Source organism: Xenopus laevis, chromosome 9_10L, assembly GCF_017654675.1.
Source record: "Xenopus laevis strain J_2021 chromosome 9_10L, Xenopus_laevis_v10.1, whole genome shotgun sequence".
Classification (NCBI taxonomy): Eukaryota; Metazoa; Chordata; class Amphibia; order Anura; family Pipidae; genus Xenopus; species Xenopus laevis.
Window position 1 is genome coordinate 61,074,846 of NC_054387.1, and position 26,901 is coordinate 61,101,746.

Consider the following 26,901-nt stretch of genomic DNA (forward strand, 5'->3'; position numbering starts at 1 on the left):
TTAGAGTTATGGGTCTCCAGAGAGTTTCTCTTGGGATTAGAGGAGGCGATATTGAGACGGCACTATTATCTAAGGAAAGCGAATGGATTTTTAGAATGAATGCATTGGGTCCAATGGGGCTCAATGAAAGCATCACGATGAATATTTTCATCTGATTTGCTATTTCCCTAGGTAAAAGAGAATTATATACAACCAATTCCTTAGTGTAATAATCCTACCCTATTTGCGATGGGGTGATATAAAGTATCAACTATTCCTTTGTGTCAATCAGCCCTATCTGATATGGCTACAATGTTGCAGTACTTACTATGACTGCTGGCATTAGCTATTCAAAGTATCTGAAGGGATACCTAGTTTCTGGTCTAATCTATAACTTTGTTTCGAACTGCTTATTTTCCAATATCTTTTTAGGATTACATCTACACATACGTCTATATAAGGTTCACCAGACAAGCAGCTAACTTGTTAAAGATTAGACACTATTTAATTTTATTTTTGAATAAGGGGGGTTCCATATGTCTTATATATCACTCAGCATTATCAATCTTGGTTAAACTAATCACCGCACCTATCCTTGATTGTATGGTGCAAGGAACTGTGACAATTTGATCACGCATTATAACTACTAAGCGGCGCTGATGACATGCTAATTTTGACAGCCGCACCAAGTAAGGAGATGTGGTAACGCGATAGCTTACTTAATATGAGAAGGGTATTACAGGCAGTTTTGGATAACTGCAGAATCTATTGCTGAGTATGTACTGAATATCTGACACTTTGGACCCGCCCCTTTCTGACGTGTCATCACGTCATTGGCCGGTTTGAATACTAACAGCTGTTTGTGTGTCTATTTAGAGGGGTGAACCGGCAGCAGCGAGATGCCTTTGACAAAATCTGTGATATGCAGGTGAAACGCGCGTCAGGCGCATTTTAGAATTGTTAGGCAGGGGGGCTGAATCTACAAAGAATCTTTGGGCTACCGCTAGAGATGTCGCGAACTGTTCGCCGGCGAACTTGTTCGCGCGAACATCGGGTGTTCGCGCTCGCCGGAAGTTCGCGAACGTCGCGCGACGTTCGCCATTTTGGGTTCGCCATTGTTGGCGCTTTTTTTTGCCCTCTCACCCCAGACCAGCAGGTACATGGCAGCCAATCAGGAAGCTCTCCCCTGGACCACTCCCCTTCCCTATAAAAACCGAAGCCCTGCAGCGTTTTTTTCACTCTGCCTGTGTGTGCTGAAGAGATAGTGTAGGGAGAGAGCTGCTGCCTGTTAGTGATTTCAGGGACAGTTGAAAGTTTGCTGGCTAGTAATCGTTTTGATACTGCTCTGTTATTGGAGGGACAGAAGTCTGCAGGGGTTTGAGGGACATTTAAGCTTAGGTAGCTTTGCTGGCTAGTAATCTACCTTCTACTGCAGTGCTCTGTATGTAGCTGCAGTGGGCAGCTGTCCTGCTTCTGATCTCATCTGCTGACTGCTGCAATAACAGTAGTCCTTGTAAGGACTGCTTTTATTTATTTTTTCGTTGTTTTACTACTACTACTACTACTACTATAAGAGCCCAGTGGTATTAGTCTAGCAGTGTTGGGGAGTGGGACTGGTGTGCTAATCTGCTGCTCCTAGTAGTTCAGCAGCACCAACTTTAATTTTTTTTTTTTAATATTCATTTTTTTTATTTTACTTTTTTTTATTTTACTACCGCTGTAGTAGTGTATAAGTTGACCTTTTAGGCATTATTTGCCCTGTAGGCATTATTTGCACACTGTTTTCTTCAACCCGCCATTGACTCAACGTATATGGCAAAAATTACTATTTTCAGCATTTATATGGCATATTTTTTCTGGCAACTGTGCTTCAGTGGCTGCGACCAAAAAAACTGGGCAAACAATGCCTACAAGGTCAACGTATGGCAAAAAATGACTATTTTCAGCATTTATATGGCATATTTTTTCTGGCAACTGTGCTTCAGTGGCTGCAACCAAAAAAACTGGGCAAACAATGTCTACAAGGTCAACGTATGGCGAAAAATTACTATTTTCAGCATTTATATGGCATATTTTTTATGGCAACTGTGCTTCAGTGGCTGCGTCCAAAAAAACTGGGCAAACAATGCCTACAAGGTCAACGTATGGCAGTTGTTTAAAGAGAACAGTAGATTACTAGCCAGCAAAGCTACCTAAGCTAAAATGTCCCTCAAATCCCTGCAGACTTCTGTCCCTCCAATACAGAGCAGTATCAAGCAGATTACTAGCCAGCAAACTTACTATCATCTGTCCCTGAAATCACTAACAGCTCTCCCCCTACACTATCTCTTCCAAGCACACACAGGAAGATTTTTCAGATACATTTTTGCCCTTGATCCCCCTCTGGCATGCCACTGTCCAGGTCGTTGCACCCTTTAAACAACTTTAAAATCATTTTTCTGGCCAGAAATGTCTTTTCTAGATGTTAAAGTTCGCCTTCCCATTGAAGTCTATGGGGTTCGCGAACCGTTCGCGAACCGCTCGCATTTTTGCGCAAGTTCGCGAATATGTTCGCGAACTTTTTTTCCGACGTTCGCTACATCCCTAGCTACCGCTTCACAGCAGAAACGGGTGGGAAGCTCTGTGGGTGAAGGGGTGGGTTCTCGACTGTGATTTTGTGGCTGGGATAGAATCTTAACCTCCATTTAAATCTAAAACTAATTGAATACGGCTACTTTGGTTGTTTATCTTTGGGCTACCGCTTCACAGCAGAAACGGGTGGGAAGCTCTGTGGGTGAAGGGGTGGGTTCTCGACGGTGATTTTGTGGCTGGGATAGAATCTTTACCTCCATTTAAATCTAAAACTAATTGAATACGGCTACTTTGGTTGTTTACTTTGGAAAAGGGGAGGGGGCGCTTGAGGGTGAAGGGATGGTGCACCAGACCTGATTGCGCTTTGTGTTAATCCCTATCTCAGTCTATGGCTTATTAACTGAACTCTGCTGCCTACCAGCACTCGCATGCCAGGGTTGGCAGTTTATGTATTTAATTTACCTGATTTAATTCAGGGTTAATTGACATACAGCCATAATACACTGGCTTCTCTCTCTTTGGCTATGGGAGGGTGTGCTTGAGGGTGAAGGGGTGGTGGATATTTTAAGGCCTAAAAGCCATCATACAAGGTTTACCCCGACTTATGGCTGTTAAATGATTGTATGTGACTTACCAGTATTTACATTTGAAGGCTCGTGGGTTACTCTTTGACATCCCAAACACCCACTGTATGCTGTGTACTTTTTTGCCCATTTGAATTCGGGTTCTTTGCCTCCCTGTCCCTAACCTTATTTTAAACGCTCCTCTGGACTTACGGTTTTAATTTATTTATTAAAAGTTAAGTTTTATTGTTCCTTGAGTCCTCGGATTTAAAGATGGGGTGGTGCAACTTTAAGGGTTAATCTTTTTCTCTTTTGTGCTACATACCAAACATCTCCAGCAGGCAGATTACTTACTGCAGTTGTGGAGGTAAATAGCAGCAGGCTCAGGGCATAAACAGCCAAACAGCATCTGGTATAACAGGCAGCAAGATGGGGAACTAAGACGCTGGTTTAAAAACGATGGCGCCAAAATGCAGCGTAATGACGTCACCGGCGCGTATCAAAGCAACGCGTCCCGGATAGAGCTCTGCAACCGCCTTACTGCGCATGCGCCTAACGGCTTTGCGTCTTACTGCGGCTATGGGCAACGAAAGGCCATTATCTGCTAATGGAGATTTCTCCTAGAGACAAGGCTCTGGAGACTTCGAGGCAAAAAACCTGGTGCCAGTATCAAAACTTCCTTCACTTCCTTCGTCGAGGACAGGAAAGAAGAATGGAGGTGAGGGGGGAGGCATGGAATTTATTAGCTCATTTCCTGTCCTTCATGTGTCGAGAGGGATTAACCCATTAGTGTCCACTGCCATGTGAAGTACAGGAAAAGTCCCATGTCTCTGGCTAAACCTATTATGTAGTAGTTGAACTATAGCTAAACACATTATTAAGAGACTGCTAAAAGCTAACTGGTGCAAGATTACAGCTAGTAGGAGATGTTGGAGCCTAACAATCATATACAAAACTTATAAGTGACTCTGATATTGGGGATATTAGGCCTGTTATAATGATGGGTTAGGCTGCAAGATGATGTGTGATAAACTGGCTGGTAGTGGATTAAATGAGTCTGCTGTATTAGTTCTGGTAAAGCAGCCAGACAAGCACAGTAACTTCTGGACTCAGTGACATAACTAGATATCACTGGGCCCCACAGCAAATTATTTTTCAGGCACCCAAAATGTTTAGAGGTTGACTTGTTTACCAATATTTATTGAAACTGTATATGAATTAGGGCCTCACAGGGCCCCTTATACCTCTTGTGCCCCCTGCAACTGCATGGTCTACTTCCAGTGGCGGAACTACCGGGGGAGCAGAGGGTGCGAGCGGGCCAGGGCCCGCACCCCCTCAGGGCCCCCCGGCAGCCCGTGCGCCACTGACAAATGCGGACAAATGTGGCCGTACGGAGGGGGGCGGGGCCCGGCTGCGCATCACGCACCAGGGCCTTCCCCCCTCTAGTGACGCTACTGTCTATTTCCTCTGTATTTACACCCCTGCTTCTGGTACATTTATTCCAACATGGCAGGTAAGTGTGGCCTGTCCCATTATTGCTCTCAGCTTAGAAAGGAAGAGGGAAACAGGAATGAATCATAAGACAATGGCAAAACAGCAGGAATGCCCTTAACCAAAATGGCCACACAAGCAGATTACTACAATTATAATAGCCATATCACCTAAAATAATCATATTTATGTTTTGCATACTTTTCTTTCTCTGCAATCATTATATTTCTCAGCCATTTGTAAGAACTTCCAATTATGAACCTGTAGTGTTTAATAGCAACCCTTTTAGGAAATGTTTGTTCATGTTTGTGACTGACAGTATTGCTTCACAGAATGGATATTTTATCTGTTTTGTGAAACTGAGCTGTCATTTTGTGGAAAGAATGAATCCTGTACCATAAAATCTTGCTTTTTGTCACAGATATCTATTTTGTCATTTAAATCTAGCTTGACATGCACTAGTTAGTTACACTATTATATTATGTACAAGTTTTTTTTACATAATTCATTCTGTAAGTAACTTTGCACATAAGTGTGTCCGTTACATGAAGGTTATACATTTGTGAGACAGATTGCTTGTTAAAATGTACAGAATGGAGTTTGTAATATAATGACATCCTTTTGTGCACAAACCAGGTTTTGTTCTCATTCTTTAATAGTAATAAGTCTTTTGTATATTTTTTTTATCTCTGTATGGTCACAAATGCGTATATACCATGAGAGATATTAATTCTGTGTATTAGGGATAGTTTTGTATACAGAATGTATTTGGGACAAACGGCACCCCATACAAGCTTGGGTACCCTTTTATTTGCCACCAGTTTTTTTTTTTTATAGTTATACAGGAGCAGTGACCAGCTCCATGTTGTAGCTCCCACCCTTCCCAACTATAGTCAGGTGATCCCACTGATGGCTAATAAAAGGGCAGCCAAGTTTGGGAGTTTTAACCTTGAAAGCAAGCAAGTTTCAGGTAAAACCTAATCCCTGTGTAAAATGAATAATGACGCAGTAGAATTGTTAATGAAACAGGTGAAAGTTGAGCATAGGACTGGCCAGATATGGGATGACTTTGACATAGTTGGCCAGCTTAAATATATTGCAATATATGGACAAACAATCCCTTTTTTGTTTAAAGGGTAAGGCATTTTTTAGTAACTTAAGGCACAAAATGTTTCAATGTCCTTAATATATTGATAATGGGCTGAGTGCATTTTGAGGTCACAGCCTCATTGCACCCCCGGTTAATGGTTTTAAAAATTAGTGGTGAGCACAACTTTTCCTTGTTTATTATAATTTATATAGTGCAGAGGACCTTTTGTATTTGTCTATGTAAATTCCAGTCTGTAATGTTTTTCCAGCTGGTTCAGATAATCCGTGCCTTTGGCCTTGACTTTGCCTTCTGAAATATTAGCAGTTGTTTAAATGGCATTTTCCTCACACTTCTCAAATATTAGCACTCATACCATTTTCCTGACACTAGCACAGTCCCCTATGCTGGGCCTAAATTTATATGCAGCTGATTGGGAAAACCAGAGGCTAATTGACAAATTCATCAATTGCTTGGGGTTCGTCTTCACTGCTGGTGGGTCTTGCAGGGCTGTGTAGGGGTAACATTAGGAACTATAAATAGAATGCACAAACAGATACTTCACTGTATAGGCATTTTATAGACTAGAGCATAAACCTAACCGTATGCAATTAAAATTGTGCATCTTCGAAGAAGCACCATTAGACGAGAGGTGGAAATAGGCAGAAAAAATTATTCAAACTTGAAGGTAAATGGACCAAAAAGTTGAATACTTTAACCCCTGAAGGACTAAATGATTATTGGAGTCTTAAACCATATCTATGATGGTAGCCTTGCCTCTTCATTATTGCAGGTCCTGAAAATAGAAAACACCAGCAACTTAGTTGCGTTGAATGTAAGGGTAAGATTACCTAATTACTTATTTGCTGATTGTATTATTTATTTATAAGTAGGTATTAAAAATATAAAATGTTGCTAGAGTAAAAATAAATGTACAGTACTAAGACTGAGAATTAGTCATACTAGTTTCTATTATTAAGGTGTTTTGATGTGCTTGGTAGGCACTCTTATGTGCAGTACAAAGGCGCCATATCAGTGAATCATTCCTTTATTCACAGGTTGGGCTTTGTATTCACGGAATGGATTGGATATGCTGTAATTGATAATGATGCAGGACATTTACTATTGGACTTTTTAGCAAATCATGCTTTGTCACAACACAAAGATACTTGGGTCTGAATTTAATTGTTTGTCCATACTATTACATATTTTGTATTGAGCACTGTTGGATGCACTAAAACTGTATAACATAAAACCATGTTCAACTTTTACCTGGACATTAAGGGGTGGGTCTCAAGCAGTATGTGTTTTAAAGGTCAAACTGTTTCCATTAAGTTACACTTGATAAAGGTCGTGTGAGGCCCGAAACATGCTGTGTGTTTGGTAGTCTGGAATAAATCACTTTGTAGCAGAATATCTGCTTTCGGATTGCTCTCCTCATTATCTTGAATATAGTGTTACATTGAAGACGTGCGGTCTTAGAGGAAAGAAGTAGCTTGTTTATATGAACTATAGAAGTGTGTCTGAAGCAAACAGATCTGTTTTACCAGTGCAGGGCAACAGAACATGAGATTTTCATTACTTTAAAGCAATTACATTTTTTTGGTGTTTTTGTTCCTTTGAGCAGAGGGTTAAATTACTTTCTAACCACAGACCTCCGCTTTGCAACTCATGCAAAGATAAGATATAAAGACAAGAAAATGAAATGATTCAGAAAAACAACTCAATTGGGAAACAAGTTTCGACAAACTTTGAGAAAAATCCCATTGGGCAACAAGGATACAGATATTTCTTAAAAAGCTATAAACCCTCCTTCTATAGGGGTATAAAAAGAAATCATTCCCTAGTTCAGTTGCAGAAATAGGTTTTCTGATTCAGCAGGATCAACCGTTTCACTACAGGTAATTACACAGAAGAAACTTTGCCTTTAATTATTTTAATAACACTGGTATATGCACTGGCACAGCACATGGCACTATGCTCTGGGTACATGAGCAAGAATAATATATTATGGATTATGGGCAGTAGTAGAAAAGCATATGCCTTATAATGATACCATCTACACTTCATGTTGGGTTTACCGTTGATTCTATGTAACATTATAATCGGGTTTAATTTACTCATTCAATAATATCCTGTTCACATGATATGATGTAGTGCTGCTTCTTTATGATGATAGCCTGGAGACATGGTCCACGGGTAACAGCCAATGACAGGGGTATGACAGTATATATTGACAGTATTTGTATTATAGCATATGAGGGTGGAAAACTAAATGAGGGATTCTGTACTGTGGGGGCACCCATTTTAATTCTTACATACCTTCCAACATTTGGAAATAGAAAGAGGTACAAAAGGATTGGAATTTTTTTTTTTTGTCTGTGCCAATTTTGTGGCCACACCCCCTATTTACCATGTTCATTTTACACAATTTGGCAGGTTATGAAAGTTTGAACACATTTCTGTGGTTTTTATGCGTTTACGGTTTTGCTAATGAAGGTTAATTGCAAGCTGGTTTCCCCAAGAGACCTGCTTATCTTAAATGGTTACAATTGTTTCTTTGATTATCTTAAATTGTTACAAAAGTATCCAAGTGCGCCTGCCACATATTCTGGGCTCTCTGCCAAAAGTCAATTAAGTTTCAGAAACATTGTATCTTATTCTGGCTGTTTAGTGCAAGAGATCAGAGACATTTCAGTAACAGTCTGGGGCTGCGGGTTGAGCTGTCAAAATCAGAACTGTCCTCCAAAAAAAAGTGATAGTTGGGAAGTATGTTATGTTACAGTCTTAAACTACATATGGAATTTATCTCTGACTTTTAACTCTCCACTACTCTGGACTAGCCTGCCGGGTTACTGGGACTTTTTTTCCGGTGGGCCCTTGACCCTTTTTGTAAGAGTATTAACTCTCTTCTTTCTTTTGCAGGTTGTAGTTGTGCTTCATTTATTCCCAGTGAGAAAGATAGGAAAGGGTTCATTTAGAAACCTGTGATTAGATCAGAGAAATGACCAGATGTATTGCCACAGATAAGCAAGAGAATCAAGGGAGGCTATTAATAAAATAGAGCTGACAGGGCAAGTTTCTCAGAAATAATTTGCACAGTGTAAATGGGAGAGCAAGAGCCAATATATTCTCAAGCAGCCTTAGAGTTTGAGCTGTAAATGGAATGGGGTAGAAATGTCTGTATCCACTGTATTTCTTTGTGTCCCTACACAGCTTGTACTGGCAATAATGTATAGCACACCGAAAGGTGCAGCTTTCTGTCTTTTTTTTTTTTTTTTTTTTTTTTTTATTTATTTATTTTTTTAAGCAGCCAATCATGTTGCTGTGATATCTCTATGAACAATTGTTACCCAAAGACTTCAGTAAACTGACATCTAGTGGGCAAAAACATGGTGCCATCTAGGCTATATAAATTGGTTACACTTCTGTAGTCATGTTTTCTTTTAATAATAATTTGAACAGTGAATCTGTCAGACATGGGGATATCACGGGTTCTTCTCAGTAGGAAGAAAAGGTTTTAGGTCTGGTGGACCCTTGACATCATTGGTGTCCCAGTCTGAATATTCTGTTGTTTAATTAAATCCACTTTTTCTTTTTTTTTATGTCTTTTTTTAGAATTTTCATCATGGTTGGGATTGTGCCAAAGAAAGAGGCCTGTGGGGTGGACTTCTGTGGTGTTGATGATGATTACTATATCGTTCGATCTGACTTGAATTGTTACATGAGATGTAAAAACTTCAATGAGGGTGAAGATATCAATATTTTTAGCCTCCACCCCTCGTGTAGAGATGGTGACCATTATGTGGCGCATAAAGATGATTTATTTTACATCATTAAGGGCAACAGCTACCGTCGAGTCACTAATATGAATAAAGACGAAGATGCGGTAGTCTACACACTCCATCCCAACTGCCAAGGTGGAGACCATTACCTGTCATCTGGTGACTATTTTTACATCATCTTCCAGAACCGAGGTGTCTATCGCCGCACCAAGAACATGAACGAAGATGAAGACAGTGAAGAATTTGCTCTCCATCCAAACTGTAAAAATGGCTTGTACTATTTTGGAATCAAAAAATACTACTACTTTGTGAAGCCCCATGATGAGTGGGGGCTGCAGTACTATAGGAGCGGCAACTTCAATCAGGATGAAGGCAGCGAAACATTTTCTTTTCATCCTTCTGTCATTAGCTTTCTCCCAGGTGGTTTGGCCATTACCAAAGGTTCATCATTTGGCACATGGGAGTGCATAAAAACCATTTCCAACGATTCTGACACTCCAGTCACCTGGACCAAGAAGATCACCAAGAAGGTTGGTTATGAGAAAGAGAAGATGTCCAGTATAGAACACAACTGGAAAATATCTTTGGAAGTCAGCATGGAAACTGGGGGCTTGTCGGCTCTAATTGCAAAGTCCCAGTTCTCACTCAAAACTGAATATGGGGGATCCTCAGTCAATACAGAGAGAGAAAACTGGACCCAGGCTACTGAGGTGGAAGAATCATTGAGCATCACATTGCAGCCCAAGAAATCAATGTATATCTGGCAGTACCAACTTGGCATGGGGTCTGAATCAGTTCTGCACTGTCGTGATACCACGGTTAAGAATGATTCAACCCCACCTACAGATAATCCACTGCCCCCAGCTTAAACATAGCTTTCATGGTTCTCCTATTGGCTGTTTAGGAGCGAAGACCTCATCTCATCCTATTCTAGCTTTCCCCCATTACCGTATATATAAAAAAGAAGCAAACATTACTGATGCATCTGGTGCACACAGATATAGGTATTTCAATTTAGACTGGCCATATTGTTTATGTTGGCACATTCTTTATAGATAGCTGCTGCAATAATACCCACAATCTATGACCCTTGGTGGTGTTGCATTGAACTGTGAGCCCACTTATGATACAACTTGGTGACTGGACCTTTATAATAAGTTCTTGTGCAATAAATCAAACATAAAGATTTCTAGCTGTGATTCAACTTGGTGACTGGGCCTTTATAATATGTTCTTATGAAATAAATCAAACATAAAGATTTCTAGCTGTGATGCCTTTTTATTTGTGTGTGTGTTTGGGGGAGTGTTGGCAACCTGTGTACACCTGCTGTTTACCTTGCAGAGAACATGCTACGGGTCACCCAATGTCTGTTATGTCTTTATACAATGTAGCACTTATAGCGTGCCATATAATTGTGCACTCCACTAGGCACCATTTAAAAGATTCTCATCCCTTTGAGCAAAATTCAGGAAAGGTCACAGGTTAGTAGCTGGCAGGAAGGAGCCTAGGTGCTGTATAACATGGGTATTTGGCGTGCTGATAGGCCAGAAGCATCATGTTGTAGAGAAGGAGTATTAGTATTATTAGTATTAAGATATGTTATTAGCCTCATTGTATCCGTTTATACTTCTCAGCATTTTAAAGGAGTGTTTCACATTTAATTTTTAGTATGTTAGAATGGCCTATTGTAAGCAACTTTTCAATTTGACGAAGATTTTCATTCATCCAGGTCATGGTTTATCTAGTATAGGTAAATGTAAAACAACTGGACTTGCTGAGTAATCAATGACGACGTTTCACTACTCATCCGAGCAGCTTCTTCAGTTCAACTGACTGGTGTGGTAAATTCTCGGCATATAAACTCTTCCTCTAATGCAATCACAATGGCACATTGTAACTCTTCAAAGAGGTGAAATCTGAAGAAATTAACAGAGGTGTTGATTCTGTGTAGTTACTGTGATAGGATTAACCAATGTGTCATGCAACTCCTAGAAACAGGTGTTACTTGTGAGAGTTGCATGAATGGATGTGTGAAGTGTTCTGAAACCACCGGGGTACAGATGTTAGAACAGCATTGTATGTAGCAGACAGGTGATGTCGAAGGCCCCCGCCTCTGTTCAGGGATGATTTCTCCACCTTGACATGAATCGCCTCGTTCAAACCAGCGGTCTTCTTTATCCAATATTTGGACCTTGCTATCTTCAAAGGAGGGTCCCTTGTCTTTTAGGTGTAGAAAGACAGCTGCGTTTTTGCCCTGTAGAGTTCGCCCTCCTATGCTGAGCCATTCGCTTGGTGAGCTGTTATTTTGTCTCCCCAATGTATAGATCTGTGCACTCCTCACTACACTGGACTCCGTATACCATGTTGCTTTGTTTTTCTTTAGGGGTTGGATCCTTTGGGTGTACCAGTTTTTGTCTCAGTGTGTTGCTAGGTTTGAAAAACACAGGGACGTGGTGTTTGTTAAAAATCCTCCTGAGTTTCTCTGACACTCCAGCTACATATGGGATGAATATGTTTCGCCTACTATGTGTCTCCGGGCGGTTATTTCTATTGGTGTTCCTGTTGGTCTTGGTTGCTGCTGTTTTGACAAAGGCCCAGTCTGGGTAGCCACACACTTTCAAAGCTCCTCTAAGATGTTTTTGCTCTTTGTCTTTGGACTCTGTATCAGTTGCCACACATTCCGCCCTGTGGTGCAGAGTTCTAATTACACCCAGTTTGTGTTCCAGCGGATGGTGGGAATCACAGATATTGATCCGTATGAGTGGGTTTCCTGAATACTTCCGTCTTCAAGTTACCCTCCTCTTGGATGCATATCAAACAGTCCAAAAAGGCAAGTTCGTTCTCGTGGACATCTTCCCTTGTGAACTTGATGTCGTTGTCCACTGAGTTAATGTGTTCTGTAAAGGCCGCCACTTCATTGGATATGATTTTAACCCAAGAGTCATCCACATACGTGAACCAGTGACTTGGTGAAACGTCTTCATTGATTACTCAGCAAGTCCAGTTATTTTAAATTTACCTATACTAGATATAACTTTTCAATTGGTTTTCATTATTTTATTTTTTATAGTTTTTGAATTATTTGCCTTCTTCTGATTCTTTCTAGCTTTCAGATAAAGGTCACTGACCCCATCTAAAAAGCAAGTGCTCCATAAGCTATACATTTATTTTTGTTGCTTTTTATTGCTTATCTTTCTATTCAGACCTCCCCTATTCATGTTCCAGTCTCTAATTCAAAACAATGCATGGTTGCTAGAGTAATTTAGACCCTAGCAACCAGCTGAAACTGCAAACTGGATAGCTGTTGAATAAAAAGCTAAACTCAAAAACCACAAGAAATAAAAAATGAAAACCAATTGCAAATGACTCCGACTATCACTATCTATGTCATACTCAAAGTTAACTTTAATATCAGGCATATGCCCTAAAATCTTGTAAAGACACTTTTAGAGTGGGTGGGTTTCAAAAGGCAAAGCCTTAAAGTCGACAGAGCTTCTTTTTGCCACTTACCCCTCTTGCACCAGCCCCCAAAATACCAAAATATTTCATGGCCGGGAGCTCATTGCTTTCTACAGCATATATTTCTCCAAGCCTTAACATTATAGTCATTAGTTCCGTGGAGAAGCCTTTTTGGGCACAATACACTTTGCCTCATGTGCTGGGGTATCTAAACTCCCTTGTGCTCTTGAACTTCCAGCAGAGCTCAAAAGTTAGTCCTATACACTTGCCATAGGAGCTGATAATCTGGGGCATAAAAGAAGCTACAGTAAACCCTTGAACTGTAGAACAACCTGTAACTGCCTAGAACAAACATGTTTTTTTAATATACTTGTCAAAATAACATCCAAATATCTCTAAAGCATCCATGAATACACTGTTACAAATCATGTGAACGTTAACCCATTTAGAGGTATTTTCTAGAGGAAACCATACTCTCTTCCTTGCTTGTGCTTTTTATTGTTGAGCAGAAACTCTAGCATGTAACCTCTCTCTCCCCCCATCTAATATATATTATGGAGGGCACAATTCTTACTTACAGTGTTATACTTCTAAACATATGGAATCTAATCAATCTTTTATTTCCATTCTATTTTCTGGATTTTTCTTTCCTTTAAAATTTTTTCTGTGGTGGCCTGTTGTGTTGTATTACTATATACTGCTATCTGACTTGAATTGTTACATGAGCTTAAGTAACTTCAATAAGGGTGAAATAGCAATATTTTATTACATGAGATCAAGTAACTTCAATAAGGGTGAAAATATCACATTTCTACTAACAGGAGCACTGGTCCGGGTTAACAGGTAAATGATTACAATCCTTGAGAGGTGCGCTCACATTTGACATTGAAGAATCTACTCTCCATGCAAACTGTAGGATTGGGCTATACTATTGAATTTTAAAAAAAAAACTATTACTTTGTGTAGTCTGATAAGTGGGGCGTCAGTCAGTGGAGTAGCTAACAGGTGCCACCCCCCCAAATAAAACAATAAAACCTGTTGTAGGTACCCAGTGTGCACAGCATCCCCTCTTCCCCCACTACTAAATCCATACACCCGCAACTATTGAGGAAGCAGACACCACAGTCAGTATGGTACCCCAGCCCCCAATATAAAAATTGTCCTGTTGGGTATATGATTATGCTATGGGCTATAAGCCCACACAACATCTAGTCCTATTTAATATACAGCATGTATCAATTGCCCTGCACTGGTAAAACTGCTGTTTGCTTCAGAAACACTACTATTGTTTGTATAATTAATAAACTGCTATGTATCAATGGGGCAGCCATTCAAGAGAGAAAAGGCTCAGGTTACACAGCAGATAAGCTCTGTAGAACACAATGGTGTTATCTGTAATCCACTATTTAACCTGTGCCATATAGGCTTTTTTAATTTCCACCATTGCTACACAGCAGCTTGTTTATATAAACTATAGTAGTGTTTCTGGAGCAAACAGATCAGTTTTATCAGTGCAGGGCAACAGTACATGATTATTTTTTGGTGTTACCATTCCTTTAAGCAGAGGGTTAAATACCAGGCGTTTTCTTGCTTTCTAACCACATACCTCCACTTTCTAGCTCATATAAAGATAAGATATAAAGACAAGACAATTAAAAGATTCAGAAAAACAGCTAAACTGGAAAACAAGTTTGGACAAACTTTGGAAAAAAATCCTTGTAGTAGCAAGGCATACGCCTTATAATGATAATAACCGTCAATACTTCATGTTGGGTTTTTAGTTTCCCTTGATTCTATTTAACGTTATAAACAGGTTTAATTTACTCATTCAATGATATCCTGTTAACATGATATGATGTAGTGCTACTTCTTTATGATGATCGCCTGGAGACATGGTCACAATCGGTTTAAGTCTACGGGTTTCAACCAGCCAATGGCAGGGCTACGAATATTGAAGGTATTTGTATTCTTATAGCATATGAGGGTGGAATACTAAATGAGGGATTCTGTACTGTGGGGGCTGGTTCTGAAGCAGTGTCGGACTGGGATGTCAGGGGCCCACCAGAAAACCTTAGACCGTAGGCCCACTTTCCAAACTATTATTCCTCCTATCCTCACTCAACCTCTTTATCCTCCTGGTCTTTTATCTCTACATACTATACTCAATTCTTCCATTATTAAGCCTCTTAAAGATTTAGGGAATGGCCAAATGATTAGAAGCAAGAGGGCCCACTGACACCTGGGCCCACTGGGAGTTTTCCTGGTATCCTGGTGGGCCAGTTCGACACTGTTCTGAAGAAGTAGCACCCATACTAATTCTTACATACTTCCCAACATTTTGTAAATAGAAAGAGGGACAAAAGGATTTGAAATTGTTTTGACCATGCCAACTTTGTGGCCACACCCCCTAATTACCATGTTCATTTCATACAATTTGGCAGGTTATGAAAGTTTGAACACATTGCAGTGTTTTTTATGCGTTATTACAGTTTTTGCTAATGAAGGTTAATTGCCATTTAAGCTGCAAGTCAGTTTCCCCAAGAGACCTGCTAATCTCAAATTGTTACAATTGTTTCTTTACTTATTTTGTTACAAAATTATCCAAGTGCACCTGCCACATATTCTGGGCTTAATTTCAAAAGTCAATTACGTTTCAGAAACTTTGTATCTTATTCTGGCTGTTCAGTGCAGGAGATCAAAGAGACATTTCAGTAATAATCTGGGACTATGGCTGGAGCTGTCAAAATCAGGACTGTCCCCCAAAAAACGGGACAGTTGGGAGGGATGTAATCTTAGTGTTACACTACTAAACATATGGAATGTATCTTATTAACCTTTAACTATCCTCTAGACTAGCCTGCCAGGCTACTTGGACTTTTCCAGGTAGGCCCTTGACCCTTTCTGAAAAAGAGTATTAACTCCCTTCTTTCTTTTGCAGGTTGTAGTTGTGCTCCATTTATTCCCAGCAGTGAGAAAGATAGGAAAGGGTTAATTTAGAAACCTGTGATAGGGTCAAAGAAATGACCAAATGTATTACCACAGATAAGTAAGAGAATCAAGGGAAGCTATTAAATATATAGAACTGGCAGGGCAAGTTTCTCAGAAATAATTTGCACAGTGTAAATGGGAAAGCAAGAGCCAATATATTGCTCAAGCAGCCTTAGAGTTTGAGCTGTAAACAGAATGGGGTAGAGATGTCTGCCTGCATGTTGTCTGTCTGTGCTATCCTCTGTAGTCTGTCTGTCTCCACTGTATTTGTCTGTGTCCCTACACAGCTTGTACTGGCAATAATGTAAAGCACACAGGAAGGTGCAGCTTCCCACTAGGGATGTAGCGAACGTCGGAAAAAAAGTTCGCAAACATATTCGCGAACTTGCGTCAAAAATGCGAACGGTTCGCGAACGTCGCAAACCCCATAGACTTCAATGGGAAGGCGAATTTTAAAAGCTAGAAAAGACATTTCTGGCCAGAAAAATGATTTTAAAGTTGTTTAAAGGGTGCAACGACCTGGACAGTGGCATGCCAGAGGGGGATCAAGGGCAAAAATGTATCTGAAAAATACATTGTTGACACAGCGCTGCGTTTTGTGCTGTAAAGGGCAGAAATCACACTACGTCACTCAGGTGATGTTTCTGGACACGGAATGTGAAAAAGCTCACACAGCTAGGTGGCACTTGGTTAAAGACTGGGCAAACAATGCCTGCAAGGGCAACGTATACAGTAGTGGATACGGAATATATTATTGCTGCTGTAAAAACATCACTCAGGTGATGTTTACGGACACGGAATTATTATTGTTATTTAGACAGAATGTGAAAAAGCTCACACAGCTAGGTGGCACTTGCATACCTCCCAACTGTCCCTCTTTTGACCACTCAACCCCCTGTCCCTCTTTTGTACTGGAAAGTCCCTCTTTTCTCTGCACTGAACAGCCAGAAAAAAACCAGTTTCTAACTTAATTGGCTTTTGGCAGAGAGCTCAGAACAGCTAACAGGTGCAAATAAGATACTTTGTAACAATTTTGACTCTGGTTGGTGCTGGTGGTGGTGAACTACTAGGAGGAGCAGCACACCAGTCCCTCTTTTCTCTGCACTGAACAGCCAGAAAAAAAACAGTTTCTAACTTAATTAGCTTTTGGCAGAGAGCTCAGAACAGCTAACAGGTGCAAATAAGATACTTTGTAACAATTTTGACTGTGGTTGGTGCTGGTAGTGGTGAACTACTAGGAGGAGCAGCACACCAGTCCCACTCCCCAACACAGCTAGACTAATAGCACTGGGCTCTTACAGTAGCAAAGTAAAAAAAACAAAAAAGAAAATAAAAGCAGTCCTTACAAGGACTATTGGGTTACAGGCAGCAGTCAGCAGATGAGAGGTCAGCAGCAGGACAGCTGCCCACAGCAGCTACATACAGAGCACTGCAGTAGAAGGTAGATTACTAGTCAGCAAAGCTACCTAGCCTAAAATGTCCCTCAAATTCCTGCAGAGTTCTGTCCCTACAATACAGAGCAGTATCAAGTAGATTACTAGCCAGCAAAGTTACTATCAACTGTCCCTCAAATCACTAACAGCTCTCTCCCTACACTAGCTCTTCCAAGCACACACAGGCAGAATGAAAAAACGCTGCAGGGCTTCAGTTTATATATGGAAGGGGAGTGGTCCAGGGGGTGTGGGGGTGGTCCAGGAGGGAGAGCTTCCTGATAGGCTGCCATGTATCTGCTGGTCTGGGGGAGAAATGGCAAAAAAAAGCGCCAGCTAAGGCGAACCCAAATTGGCGAACGTCGCGCGACGTTCGCGAACATTCGGCGAACGCGAACAGTCGATGTTCGCGCGAACAAGTTCGCAGGCGAACAGTCCGCGACATCCCTACTTCCCACATAGAATTAGTTCTGAATGTCTTTTCGAAAGCAGCCACTCCGGTTTCTGTAATATATCTATGAATAAATTGTTTCCCAGAGACTTCAGTAAACTGGCATTTAGTGGGCAAAAACACAGTGCCATCTAGGCTATATAAATCGGTTACATTTCTTTAGTCATGTGAATTTTTAATAATGATAATTTGAACAGTGAACTTGTCAAACATGGGGATGTCACGGGTTATTCGCAATTGGAAGAAAAGGTTTTAGGTCTGGTGGGCCCTTGACATCAAGTTCTCTGGCGGGCCATTGGTGTTCCATTCTGACACTGACTATTATATGTTATTTCATTAAATCCTCTGGTTTTTATGTCTTAGGATTTTCATTTCAAAGAAAGAGGCCCACGGGGTGGACTTCTGTGGTGTTGATGATGATTATTATCAGTATTATTACTATATCGTTCGACCTGACTTGAATTGTTACATGAGATGTAAAAACATCAATAAGGGATAAGATATCAATATTTTTAACCTCCACCCCTCGTGTAGTAATGGTGACCATTATGTGGCGCATAAAGATGATTTTTTTTTCTACATCATTAAGGGCAACAGCTACCGTCGAGTCACTAATATGAATAAAGACAAAGATGTCTACACACTCCATCCCAACTGCCAAGGTGGAGACCATTACCTGACATCTGGTGCCTATTTTTATCTTCCAGAACTGAGGTGTCTATCGCCGCACCAAGAACATGAACAAAGAGGAAGACAGTGAAGAATCTACTCTCTATCCAAACTGTAAAAATAGGTTGTACTATTTTGGAATCAAAAAATACTACTACTACTTTGTGAAGCCCCAGATGGTTGGGGGCTGCTGTACTATAGGAGCGGCAACTTTAATAACGATGAAGACAGCAATACATTTTCTTTCTTGTCATTAGCTTTCTCCCAAGTGGCTTGGCCCTTACCAAAGGTTCATCATTTGGCACATGGGAGTGCATAAAAACCATTTCCAATGATTCTTGACACCCCAGTTACCTGGACCAAGAAGATCACCAAGAAGGTTGTTTATGAGAAAGAGAAGATGTCCAGTATAGACCACAACTGGAAAATATCTTTGGAAGTCAGCATGGAAACTGGGGGCTTGTCGCCTCTAATTGCAAAGTCCCAGTTCTCACTCAAAACTGAATATGGGGGATGCTCAATCAATACAGAGAGAGAAAACTGGACCCAGGCTACTGAGGTGGAAGAATCATTGAGCATTACATTGCAGCCAAAGTAATCAATGTATATCTGGCAGTATCAATTTGGCATGGGGTCTGAATCAGTTCTGCACTGTGATACCAGGTTTAAGAATGATTCAACCCCACCTACAGATAATCCACTGCCCCCAGTTTAAACATACCTTTCATGGTTCTCCTATTGGCTATTTAGGAGTGAAGACCTCATCCTTTACTTTATACCCATTTTATATACAAAAGGAGCAAACATTACTGATGCATCTGGTGCACACAGGTGGGGTTTTTATATAGGTGTTTCAATTTAGACTGGCCATATTGTTTATGTTGGCACATTCTTTATAGATAGCTGCTGCAATAATACCCACAATCTATATGACCCTTGGTGGTGGTGTTGCATTGAACAGAGTCCACTTATGACACAACTTGGTGACTGGACCTTTATAATAAGTTCTTATGCAATAAATCAAAATAAATATTTCTAGCTATGATGCCTTTTTATTTGTGTGGGGGGGGGAGGGGGGTGTTGGCAAATCATGAAACCTTTGCCTCTTTGTTAGACTCTGACCACAATTGTATAATAAGATGGTGATTCAATTTCTTGTTTTAAAGTATGCTATAGATGATACAAACCTGTGTATACCCGCTATTTACCTTGCAGGGAGTGCTACCAGAACATGTTACGTGTCAGCCAATGGATCTGTTAGGTCTATACAATGTAGCACTTATTGCATGCCATATAATTGTTCACTCCACTAGGCACCATTTAAATGATTCACATCCCTTTGGGCAAAATTCATGTTAGGTATGGTCACAGGTTAGTAGCTGGCAGGTAGGAGCCTAGATGCTGTATAACATGGATAAAGTGAGTATGTGACATGATGATAGGCCAAAAACATGTTATAGAGAAGGGTGATTATTTTTAGCATTAGAAAGATGTGCTATTCGCCTCAGTTCATCAGTTTATACTTCTCAGCATCTTAAAGGAGTGCTGCACCTTTACGTTAACTTTTAGTATGTTATGGCCTATAGTAAGCAACTTTTCAATTTTCATTCATTTTTGAATTATTTGCCTTCTTCTGATTCTTTCCAGCTTTCAGATGGGGGCCTGACTGACCCCATCTAAAAAAACAAGTGCTCCATAAGCTATACCTTTATTTTTGTACATTTTATTACTATACTTGTCAAATATACTTTTGACTATACCTTTGACAAGTATAGTAATACAATGTACAAAAATAAAGGTATAGCTTATGGAGCACTTGTTTGTTTAGATGGGGTCAGTCAGGCCCCCATCTGAAAGCCGGAAAGAATCAGAAGAAGGCAAATAATTCAAAAATGATTTTAAAAAAATGAAGACCAATTGAAAAGTTGCTTACAATAGTAAGAGATATCTATATGTCATTAATGACTTAGGGGAGGGTGTTGTAAGTAATGTATCAGTGTTTGCAGATGACACAAAACTATTCAGCCCAATAAATTCCATCCAGGATGTGGTATCCTTGCAACACGAGCTTGACAAACTGGCAATCTGGGCAGCTAAGTGGCAAATGAGATTCAATGTTGATAAATGTAAAGTCATGCAACTGGGATGTAAAAATATCCAAGCCACTTATACCCTTAATGGGACTGCACTAGGCAAATCCATTATGGAAAAGGACCTGGGAGTCCTTGTAGATAATAAACTTGGCTGTAGCAAGCAATGTCAGTCAGCAGCATCAAGGGCAAATAAGGTCTTGAGCTGTATTAAAAGGGGCATAGAGTCATGGGAGGAGGGGGTCATTCTTCCACTGTATAGAGCACTTGTAAGGCCCCATCTAGAATATGCCGTACAGTTTTGGTCTCCATCACTCAAACAGGACATTATTGTATTAGGGAGGGTGCAGAGAAGGGCAACTTAGCTGGTGAAAGGTATGGAAAATCTTAGCTATGAGAAAGGACTGGCCAAATTGGGGATGTTCACACTGGAGAAGAGGCGCTTAAGGGGTGATGTGATAACTATGTATAAATATATAAGGGGATCATATAATAATCTCTCTAATGCTTTATTTACCAGTAGGTCTTTCCAGCTGACACAAGGTCATCCATTCCGATTAGAAGAAAAGAGGTTCCGCCTAAATATTCGGAAGGTGTTTTTTTACAGTGAGAGCTGTGAAGATGTGGAATTCTCTCCCTGAATCAGTTGTACAGGCAGATACATTAGATAGCTTTAGGAAGGGATTGGATTGCTTTTTGGCAAGTGAGGGAATACAGGGTTATGGGAGATAGCTCATGGTACAAGTTGATCCAGGGACTAGTCCGATTGCCATTTTGGAGTCAGGAAGGAATTTTCTCCCCTCTGAGGCAAATTGGTGAGGCTTCAGATGGGTTTTTTTTGCCTTCCTCTGGATCAACTGGCACACATAATAAAAAAATTTAAAAAAAGGTTGAACTTGATGGACGTGTGTCTTTTTTCAACTTTACTTACTATGTTACTATGTATGTAACTATGTTACTATGTATATAGCATCCATGAATACACTGTCACAAATCATGTGAACACTAACCCATTTAGATTAATTACAAATCTAATTAATTAGATTTCTTAATGTCACAATCGCCGCCCGGAGCAGGTCCAGGAGCTCCGGGCGGCACGTCCTTCCCTGCCGGCGTCGCTTCCAAAATGGCGGAGCCCATGGCCGCCACATGGGTAGCGGCGCCGGCGCGATGACGTCAGCGCGCCGACGTCGTCGCAAGGACGCCGATGACGTCAGAATGGCGCCAAATTCAAATATAAAAGCCTTACCAAGACGCCAGAATGGCGCCCAAGTATAGGATTCATTCCTGTGAAGTTTCCTGGGTTTCCTGTCTGCTTTGCTGAAGACTTATCTTGTTCCTGTTTGTTGCTGACCTCTTGCCTGGACTTTTGGACTTTGCTGATATTCTGCCTGCCTTTGAACCCTTGCCTGGACTTTGGTTATTTTCCTGATTTACCCCTTGTTGGACACCGCGACCTTGACTCCCTTGTGGGCTTCCTCCTTGATCCTGACAACCTCCCTGGTGGGAGCATCCCGGCTCCCTGACATTATACTTGGGCCATGGATCCCACTGAGGAAGCTCAGCCAGATTTCGGCAGGGCCTTTCGAGGTCTGCATACTCGCATGGAGGCGTACGAAGCTCGGCAAAATTATGTCGGACGCACGCTGGAGGCGATTTTGGAAAAGTTATCTATGCTGACGCCGACTACTCCAACGCCGACAACGCCCACGCTAGTTGCTGCCGACATGGCTACACAGTCCTCCACTTCTGGTCCACATGTTCCTGCACCGCCTCTCTACAGTGGCGACCCTCAAGCCTGTCGTGGTTTTGTGAATCAATGCCAGATTCGGTTCGCCCTGCAACCTGCAGAATTTAACTCTGAGCGAGCAAAGGTTGGTTTCGTGATCACTCGTCTGGCGGGGAAAGCGCTCGAGTGGGCATCTCCGCACTGGGAGAAGGAGTCTCCCTTAATTGACGATTCCAAAGCCTTCCTTCATGAATTCCGGACGGTGTTCGATGCTCCCGGTCGGGTGGCGACCGCTGCTTCTCGTCTGTTCCAGATCCGCCAGGGAAATCGCAGTGTAGCGGAATATGCCATTGAATTCCGTACCCTCGCTGCAGAGACTTGCTGGAACAATGATGCCTATCATGCTGCCTTCTACAATGGTCTCTCTATCCGCCTCAAGGATGACCTGGTCTCCCGTGAATTACCCACGCAGGTTGAAGACCTCATTGCTTTGTCTGTCAAGTTGGACACTCGTCAGAGAGAACATCAAGCTGATAGGGACAGAGTCAAGAAATTTCAACCCATGTTGGCTCCTCGCTTTCAAAGACCTCTATTACCTCCTACCTCCCAGCAGCCTTCTGTTATTCCTCCGGAGGAACCTATGCAAATCGGAAGAGCTCGTCTCTCTGAATAGGAGAAACTCCGGAGACGTACGGCTGGACTTTGTCTCTACTGTGGGGGTCAATCTCACTTTGCCAACTCCTGTCCTGTGAAGCCTCAGAGTTCTCCTCTTCAAGGTAACCTTGCAAAGACTCATGTAGGGGGTGTTACTCCCAAGTTACAAGAGAACTCTCATAGGTTTCTTCTGCCTTTACAGATCCGTCTGTCCTCTAAGACCATTGTTGGCTCTGCTTTTATTGACTCTGGAGCTGCCGGCAATTTCATGGACGCTCTCTTTGCCAAGCATATGAATGTTCCCCTGTTTCCATTGACTCCTCCACTTCGTGTAACCGCCATTGATGATCGACCCCTTGAATCCGAGTTTATCTCTATGACGACTGGGGAATTGCCTGTACAGGTTGGGGCTTTACACAAAGAAAAGTTATCGTTCCTGATTATTTCCTGTCCTTCTGTTCCAGTCGTCTTGGGGCTTCCTTGGTTACGCCTGCACAACCCTATTATTGATTGGTCCTCGGGGCAGGTTTCCCGTTGGAGTTCTTACTGTCAACAGCACTGCCTTCCTGCTGAACCCATCCAGAGGGTGAATATTTCTTCGTCAGATTTGAAGACGCTTCGCTCCTTCTACAAGGAGTTCGCTGATGTCTTCTGTAAAAAGTCTGCAGAATTTCTCCCTCCTCATCGTCTCTACGATTGTCCAGTTGATCTCCTGCCTGGAACCATGCCTCCTAGAGGTCGCACTTATCCTCTCTCCCCAGCAGAGACCTCTGCCATGAAAGAATATATTCAAGAAAATCTACAGCGGGGGTTTATTCGCCCTTCCACTTCTCCTGCAGGGGCTGGATTCTTCTTCGTGGAGAAGAAGGATGGAGGCCTACGTCCTTGTATTGACTACCGGCGTCTAAACAAAATCACCGTTAAGAACCGGTATCCCCTGCCTCTGATCGCAGAACTTTTCGACCAACTGAAGGGGGCTAAAACCTTCTCTAAGTTGGATCTCCGTGGGGCGTACAACCTTATCCGCATCCGGGAAGGTGACGAATGGAAGACAGCATTCAACACTCGTGATGGGCACTACGAGTACCTCGTAATGCCCTTTGGTCTCTGCAATGCCCCCGCTGTCTTTCAGGAATTCGTGAACGACATTTTCCGGGATCTCTTGGGAAAGTTTGTGGTGGTATACCTAGACGACATCCTGATTTTCTCCAAGGACCTTGCAAGCCATCGCTCCCAGGTGAAGGAAGTACTCTCTCGTTTGAGGAAGAACTCTCTCTTTGCCAAGCTGGAGAAATGTGTCTTTGAAGTGTCCAAGATTCCTTTTCTGGGCTATATCATCTCCCCAGTAGGGATGTAGCGAACGGCGGAAAAAATGTTCGCGAACTTGCGTCAAAAATGCGAACGGTTCGCGAACCCCATAGACTTCAATGGGAAGGCGAATTTTAAAAGCTAGAAAAGACATTTCTGGCCAGAAAAATGATTTTAAAGTTGTTTAAAGGGTGCAACGACCTGGACAGTGGCATGCCAGAGGGGGATCAAGGGCAAAAATGTATCTGAAAAATACATTGTTGACACAGCGCTGCGTTTTGTGCTGTAAAGGGCAGAAATCACACTACATTTCTAAACTTGTGTAATAAACTGCTTTAAAACGTCCGGCGTCTACATGCCAATCAAGTCGTGTAAAGGTTACAGCCTGTTCACACGCAAAGACAAAACGCGGCGCTTACTGCAACGCAAAAAAACGCAAAGAGCTTTCATGAATGATACCGTCAAGTGAGCAAATATTAGTTTTTAATTACTAGTTGCTTGTCACCTCCAGGATGTTCGTCCTGTTGGTGGCAATATTTCTGTAGTGGTGTGTTTAGCAGTCACCGTACTTGTGCGCACGTGCACGGTCAGGCAGAGGTAATTCAATGTACAGTGAAGTGAACCAAAAACACTGATTCTGCAGTGTGGGCCCAGTTTTGGTCTACTTTATTGATCACCTGCGGTGACCATAAAAGATGCGATTTTGCCACTGTTGCAGAACCCTGAAAAATTAGGCATGTGTACTTTCCTGAAAAATTATGTTTTTTTTGTCGCAGCCACTGAAGCACAGAGGCCAGAAAAAATATGCCATATGAATGCTAAAAATATAAAAAAAATTTGTCGCAGCCACTGAAGCACAGAGGCCAGAAAAAAAATTGCCATATGAATGCGAAAAATATAAAACATTTTTGTCACAGCCACTGAAGCACAGAGGCCAGAAAAAATATGCCATATAAATGCTGAAAATATGAATTTTTTTTTTGTCGCAGCCACTGAAGCACAGAGGCCAGAAAAAATATGCCATATAAATGCTGAAAATATGATTTTTTTTGTCGCAGCCACTGAAGCACAGAGGCCAGAAAAAATATGCCATATAAATGCTGAAAATATAAACATTTTTTTGTCACAGCCACTGAAGCACAGAGGCCAGAAAAAATATGCCATATAAATGCTGAAAATATTAATTTTCTTTGTCGCAGCCACTGAAGCACAGAGGCCAGAAAAAATATGCCATATAAATGCTGAAAATATGAATTTTTTTTTGTCGCAGCCACTGGAGCACAGAGGCCAGAAAAAATATGCCATATAAATGCTGAAAATATGAATTTTTTTTTGTCGCAGCCACTGAAGCACAGAGGCCAGAAAAAATAGGCCATATAAATGCTGAAAATATGAATTTTTTTGGTTGCAGCCACTGAAGCACAGAGGCCAGAAAAACTTAGGATTTACCTGTCCAAAAAGTTTTGATTAAAATGAAACCAGTAGGGTTTGCACCCTAGTTTGTAACGGTGGCGGAGGGAGGAGGACGCTAAAGGACAGCTGTGTGTGGAGTCATGCGGCGTGCAGAGAAGGACAGCTGCATGGGGAGTCAGAATAAGTCTTCCGGCGTGCAGTAACCCTCCGAGATCCATGCCTCGTTCATTTTAATAAAGGTCAGGTAATCCACACTTTTGTGACCTAGGCGAGTTCTCTTCTCAGTTACAATCCCTCCTGCTGCACTGAAGGTCCTTTCTGAGAGGACACTTGAGGCGGGGCAAGACAAGAGGTTCATGGCAAATTGTGACAGCTCTGGCCACAGATCAAGCCTGCGCACCCAGTAGTCCAGGGGTTCATCGCTCCTCAGAGTGTCGATATCTGCAGTTAATGCCAGGTAGTCCGCTACCTGCCGGTCGAGGCGTTCTTTGAGGGTGGATCCAGAAGGGTTCTGGCGCTGCCTTGGACTGAAAACCTTTGCATGTCTGACGTTACAGAGTGGCCAAAGTGCATTGTCCTTGCAGGTGCGCTCGTGGCAGGATTACTGGCACCTCTGCCCCTGGAATGTTGATGAGTTCCTGAAGTGACATCACCCTTAAAAGCATTGTACAACATGTTTTGCAGGCTGGTTTGTAAATGCAGCATCCTTTCGGACTTGTGGTACGTTGGTAACATTTCTGCCACTTTATGCTTGTACCGAGGGTCTAGTAGCGTTGCGACCCAGTACAGGTCCTTCTCCTTAAGCCTCTTGATACGGGGGTCCTTCAACAGGCATGACAGCATGAAAGACCCCATTCTCACAAGGTTGGATGCAGAGGTATCCATCTCCGCTTCCTCGTTATCAAGGACTACATCATCCACGGTCTCCTCCCCCAGCCACGTACAAGACCAGGGGTCCCAAAAGGTCACCACAAGCCCCTGGGAAGCCTGCTCCTGTTGGTCCTCCTCCTCCACAAAGCCACCTTCCTCCTCTGACTCCACTTGACACTGACACCTCTCCCTGCGTTGCAGCAGGTGCCTGGGCTCGTTCTGGTGATTCCGACCAGAAATCGTGCGCTTCCTGCTCCTCGTCACGCTGGTCTACAGCCTCATCTGTCACTTGTCGCACGGCACGCTCCAGGAAGAAAGCAAAGGGTATTAGGTTGCTGATGGTGCCTTCGGTGCGACTGACCATG

At 42.0% G+C, this 26,901-nt stretch overlaps 1 protein-coding gene across 7 annotated transcripts; it reads left to right on the plus strand.

The window, feature by feature from the left end:
- The first annotated feature begins 863 nt into the window (after positions 1-863).
- Positions 864-10,735, plus strand: LOC108701277. 7 transcript variants are annotated; one of them, XM_041576684.1, is made up of 2 exons: positions 864-907; positions 9,309-10,735. In XM_041576684.1, exons 1-2 carry the CDS (start codon positions 879-881, stop codon positions 10,342-10,344), a joined length of 1,065 nt encoding a protein of 354 aa, XP_041432618.1. In that variant the 5' UTR covers positions 864-878; the 3' UTR covers positions 10,345-10,735. The 7 variants fall into 7 exon arrangements, with proteins under 7 accessions (XP_041432618.1, XP_041432621.1, XP_041432623.1 ...); XM_041576687.1 differs by lacking the exon at positions 864-907 and adding an exon at positions 5,483-5,573; XM_041576689.1 differs by lacking the exon at positions 864-907 and adding an exon at positions 6,163-6,185.
- The last annotated feature ends 16,166 nt before the right edge of the window (positions 10,736-26,901 follow it).

Excerpts from the sequence above, each read along its gene's own strand:
- LOC108701277 (XM_041576684.1), top strand. The coding sequence starts at position 879 with ATGCCTTTGACAAAATCTGTGATATGCAG. Across the intron at positions 908-9,308 it reads ACAAAATCTGTGATATGCAG|AATTTTCATCATGGTTGGGA; the intron begins GTGAAACGCGCG and ends GTCTTTTTTTAG.